The sequence below is a fragment of the Phaethon lepturus genome, unplaced genomic scaffold, assembly GCF_000687285.1.
Source record: "Phaethon lepturus isolate BGI_N335 unplaced genomic scaffold, ASM68728v1 scaffold25135, whole genome shotgun sequence".
Classification (NCBI taxonomy): domain Eukaryota; kingdom Metazoa; phylum Chordata; class Aves; order Phaethontiformes; family Phaethontidae; genus Phaethon; species Phaethon lepturus.
In genome coordinates this window covers 4,679-10,012 of record NW_010541574.1, presented here as the reverse complement: position 1 = coordinate 10,012, position 5,334 = coordinate 4,679, and the positions used below count along the sequence as shown (strand labels likewise).

The window sequence follows — 5,334 nt, the reverse complement described above, 5'->3', positions numbered from 1 at the left end:
GTGAGTGCCCCTGAGGTCCTGTGGATCCCCCAGAGACTGGAGGGGTTGCCCCATGGGTGCCCACGAGGCCCCTCAGTGCTCCTGAGGTCCTGTGGAAGCCCCAGAGTTTGGGGGTCCCCTGGGTGCTGCCGAGATTTGCTCGGGGCACCCTGCCCTTCAGTCTCTCCCGGAGTGGGTGAGCATGGAACCCCCGGCTGAAGGCACCAATGTTTGCCCCGCTCCCTGCTGTCCCCCTGCTCCGGCCCGTGGCGCTGAGCCAGGCGTTTCTCCCGCAGCTGCTGGACTGTACTACCTGGCGGAGCTGATCGAGGAGTACACGGTTGTCACCAGGAGGATAATCAAATACATGATCTGGGTAAGTCCCTGTGCTTGCAGAAACGGGCAGCTCCTTGCTGAAATCACCCCCCGGGCAGCAGCGGGGCTGGCAGAGCAGCTGTGGCATGGGACCACTGCTCTGGCCGGAGGGGACGAGTGCTTGGGAAGCTCCTGTTTCCCCTGGCCCCAAGGCAGCTCCGGCTCCTGAGGAAGGAGGTTAGCAGGGGCTGCTTCAATCGGCACATCACTTCACCAGGGAGGTGGCAGTCCTGCCTAACCTCTCCTGGGCAACACCTCTTCCTCCTTGGCTGTGGAAATTGAGGCACAGCCGTGATGTGTCCTACTAGCAGCCACAGCAACAAGGTGGGATTCCCATTTGGACCTTTCCCAAGTGGCTGGTGCCGAGTGGGAGGTGCATGGGGAGATGTGGTGCCATCAGAGCTCACTAAATATCACCTTGAACGTGGCAGGATCCCTGCTTGCACAGCTGCATGCAGTCTGCACCCCCGTGTTTGCCGCAGGCAGCCCCTGTTCTCTCTTCTAGTTCTCCTCGTCCGTGCTGGTCGGCCTCTACCTCTTTGAACACTTTCCCGGTTTCATGGTGGGCGTGGGGCTCTTCACCAACCTAGTCTACTTTGGTTTGCTGCAGACTTTCCCCTTCATCGTTCTGACGTCCTCCAACTTCATACTGTCCTGTGGTGAGTGGGGCTGTAGCCTTCCCGTGGGAGGGGGCGCTGGGGTGGGAGTGGGCGTGGGGGCAGAGGAAGCCTCATCACCCCCATCACCGGGTGGGCCCTGGGTGGCAGCAAAGGTTTGGGTTTTGTTGTTTGCAGCCTGCGTGGCTTTTGGAAAGACTTTGAGCTTTGTGCAGTACTTTTTAATTGTGCTTTATGACGTGGCTGCAATAATTGTGGGCTGGGCCTGCTGGTGTGGGAAGAGCCTGCGTTGTGTGTCCCAGCACAGAGACAGGGACGACGGGCTTTCCCGGGCACCCTTTGCTTCACCCTCCAGCTAGCCCAAAGCTCGGCGTCCTCCCTGCAGACCTCCTGTTCTGGGCATTCGCTGTGTCTTTGTAAAGAGCAGGAGGGATCTGAAGCAAACTAAAAAACCTGGTGTGTGTAATTACAGCCTGATGTCAGGCTGGACTGTGTGTCACAGTGCATTTGTGTCCTAAGGAACTGATGTTTAGAGAAAGAAAAGCTTTGAAACAAATGTCCACAATTAATGTGGAAATTCATCTGGGTTACTGGAGAAAGCCACGTTAGAGAAGTGCATTGCCGAGCTTAAATCAGGGATTTTTATTTTTCACGTTTGCACCTTTCCTGTGGTATTTGCCGAGCCTGTGTCTGTGGCCGTTGTGGCTCCATCCCTGGCTGGGCTGTGGGCTGCCTGGGCAAGCCCTGGTGCGAGATGGGCACGAGGATCTCTCCTGAGCAGCTGGCATGGGCGCAGGGTTCTGGTGTGGGGTTGGGCAGGGGCTTAAATTGACAGCACCCATATTTTGGCCGAAGCGGTCAGCTTCGTGGTTCGTCTGCCGCGCTCGACTGATGAACAGCCAGAGCCGTGTTGTAGGCTGAACCTGGGAGTAGCTCTGCTGGTGGGCCAGTAGCTCTGCCAGTTAAACTGGGTTTTGGCTGCTCTGAGTAGGTCAAATGGTTTCCTCCAACCATGAGTTGCTGAGTTTCCTACATGTTTTAGTGTCCTGTGCACAGATCTGACTTCAGGACTCTGCTCCAAGTGATTTGTAGTGATACCTTAAGTAGCAAACGGGCAAAATTTCTTCCAGCATGACTTTTGGAGCCCTTATGCATATTTCAGGGTGCTCTCTGTGTACAGCTAAAACACCTTTGCTCCTCAAAGCATTCACGTAGGCAGGATTTTATCCACTACTTGAAAATGAGTGTAGCTGTCCTATGGTGTGTAGATCAGGAGCTGTGTTTTCTGGCAGACCCGGACTCTCATCTGGCTCTTTGGTGACGTTCTGAGGCTGGAGAGGGCGATAAAACAGTGCAGGACGCAGCGCTTCATGTCGGGGCTGGCTCTTGCTGGGGCTCTGCTGACCCAGTGCTCCTGAGCTAGGGCCGCTGTCTTGGCATTTCAACTAAAAGGCAAAAGGAAGCTCCAAATCCTGCCTCTTAAGAGCTAAGTGATGTTTTTCATTGCTGCGGACAGTGTAAACTCTACTGTCCTGGCCGCATTTCAGCTTGACTTGGTTTACAGATGGCAGAAAAGCTGCTCTCTGCAGCAGCTGTTGGGGATGTGGGGTTTTTTTGCTTCCTCTCCCGGCATTGTGCAGCATTAGCAAGTATCAGATTGGGCTCTTCAGGGTGCCCTTGGGGACACAGAGAATAAAGCACCAGAGGGACGAGGGACTTGACCGGGGCTGCACAGAGTAACAAATTGGAGCTGGGATCGGGGAGGCTCTGGCTGCTCACACCATTTCTCACTAGATGCGTGAAAATATTTTAGCAACAGCAGGATTCCAGGTGTAAGGGGCAGCGGGGAAGGGGATGCGCAGCAGGGAGGAGCTGTTCCTCGCAGGGGCTGCCGCAGCGGAGCTGGATGTCCTCTTTCGGGGGCCTTGAGATAAACCAATGGTGTTGATTGTAGGCTGGAGACTGACTTTGCTGTTTTCCTTTGCTAGTGCTGGTTATATTCAATCACTACTTAGCGTTCCAGTACTTCGCCGAGGAGTATTACCTGTTCTCTGAGGTGAGAGACCTTCGGGAAGGAGTCGATCCATGTTCTTCCAGGCAGCGTGGAGCTGCTGGTGGGAGGGGGGAAGAGAAAAATGCCGTTTTTTTGGTCAGCAGTAAGACACACTGCGAGAGTATTTTTCACAGACTTTCCCTGGGGGTTCCTGTGCTTGTTCCCTCAGAAGTAGCAGGGAAGCTGCAGTTTCTTTTCTTGGCTGTGGCCTTGGGGCTTTTTCAGCCAGCTGAAGGGCAGAAGAAATGTTGAATTTTAAGCACAGATTTTTTTTTTTTTTTTTTTTTTTTTATGACTCCATGTGCTGATTCTTCTGTCTCACCACCCTCACACCTGCCAAGAGGAAGGTCCAAATTCATGCAGGGGCTTGTTTGGTCCCAACAGTAGCTGGCAGTGAGTGCAAATTTAAAAAACAAACAAAACTCCATGAAATTAAAAAAAAACAAAACCACCTTTTTATGAAGTTTAACGTTTATCCAGCACTTGTGCACGCAAGGAGGCTGGCTCAGCTCACCTCAAACTGCAGCAGCCGCTTCCCCAGGTGCTGACTTCTTGTGCTACGCCAGCATCCCACCCTGGGGCAGGAGGAGCAAGCCTAGGTCTTGACTCTTCCTTTTAGTCCGTGGAAGGTGTGGAGAGGATTTAATTAATTATAACAGCACAGCCAATTTCCTGTTTGTTTAATGGTGCTCTTTAAAATCCTGGTTTCTGGAAGCAGTAAAGGTTTTTAGGAGCCTAGGACAGGAGCTAGGGCTTTTCCTGCAAGCCCTGTCCTTCCGTGGGAAGTTGCTGGGTGAATTTTATCCCCTTATCGGCTTCGCCCAGCGCTGCTGTCTCAGCACCCAAGAGACTTGGGCAGGGAAAAGTTGAGGTGCGGTTCTCCCCCTTCAGTGCCCTTTCTCTCGAGGGGTTCAGGCAGAAACTTGGGGTGTATCGTAGGGGTGTGCAGCTGGGGCTGCAGCAGCACTCATGGGCGTCCGCCCGGACAGACGTCGGTGTGTGAAGGGCCGCTGGGTGCATTGCTCTCACTGCCATTCTTGCTCTGCCTGCAGGTTCTCGCCTACTTCACGTTCTGCCTGTGGTTAATTCCTTTTGCTTTTTTCGTCTCCTTGTCGGCCGGAGAGAACGTCCTGCCTTCCACGGTGCAGCCTGGAGGTGAGCACTCCTGAGGCCTGGGCTGGTTTCTGCCAGGGACTGTGCTCAGCACACCTCATTCCCGCTGCACAGAGCAGGGAAGGGGGCAGCTGGTCGGGTAAACCCCGAAAGCTGAGGCAGGAAGAAGGGGTGCTTCTGCAGGGTGAGGGGTGAGTGAGCAGAGTGGAGGGCTGTTCTTGCTTTACGTCCTGCATCGCTCCTGTCCTGGGGCCCTGTCGCTTTCCCTGGACTCTCCCTACAGCTTCAGAAAGGGAGCTCGGGATTTGGGCTGTCTGTCAGTGGCTTACGGAACGCCCAGGTAGGCCAGATGTGAGCAAACCAGAAACTTCCTGCTTTAAAGGCAGCTCATGCATCACCCTGAAATCAGATGGTCCATCCCAGGGCTCCCATGGCTGTCAGTGGGTTCGTGTTTGATCGTTCTTCCCTTCTCTCCGCAGACGACGTGGTCTCCAACTACTTCACCAAGGGGAAGAGGGGCAAGCGCTCTGGTATCCTCCTCATCTTCTCTTTTATCAAGGAGGCCATCCTGCCCAGCCGACAGAAGATCTACTGAGCCCCGGATGCAGCCAGTGTCGGCTGCGGTGAAGGAGCAGGGCAGACCCAAACTGTGCAGAGGGCTGCGAGGCAGCACTGTCCCCACACCTCGCTCGAACCCTCCTCGATGCCTCTCAAAGGGATTTTGCTAGGAACGCATAAACTGGGCGATGGCCGGAGGTGCCAGCAGCGCTGGACAGCCATGCGGGGAGGGCTTGTGCCTTTTTATACAGCTCTGCTGACTCCCCGGGACTACCTACAAGAAGGATGTTTGGCTCCAGCCAAGCGTGAGGAGGGTCCGGCCCCCTGGCGCTGCCCACCCTGCTCGGGGACCCGGGAGGCATTGTCATCTGCTGGGGTTTAAAGCCAGGAGTTCACGCGTGGTGTAGTTTTGGCAGTGGGGGAACCGTTCCCTCGGTGTGGCAGCAGAACGCACTTGATGTTTAAGTGAGGTTTACACAGAGCCGTTAATTAAAAAAAAGAAAAGAATAAAGTAAGCAAACTGTTGAACTGCCACGTATTGCTGCTGGGAGCCTGCCAGTGCTGGAGGACGCTGGCGTCCCGCCGCGCGGCACGCGTCAGGAGGGGAGCGTGAGGAGCCTCTCCTTGTGCTCCACAGCT

General features: G+C 54.8%; 1 protein-coding gene across 1 annotated transcript; it reads left to right on the top strand.

Annotated features, from left to right (window-relative positions):
* Nucleotides 1–275: 275 nt before the first annotated feature.
* On the top strand, nt 276–4,732 carry TEX261 (testis expressed 261; the record flags this gene model as incomplete). The annotated part of the gene is made up of 5 exons (XM_010287783.1): nt 276–355; nt 860–1,013; nt 2,960–3,027; nt 4,077–4,179; nt 4,617–4,732. Coding segments are annotated over 5 exons (521 nt in total), but the record flags the coding sequence as incomplete, so codon positions are not given.
* Between the last annotated feature and the right edge of the window lie 602 nt (nt 4,733–5,334).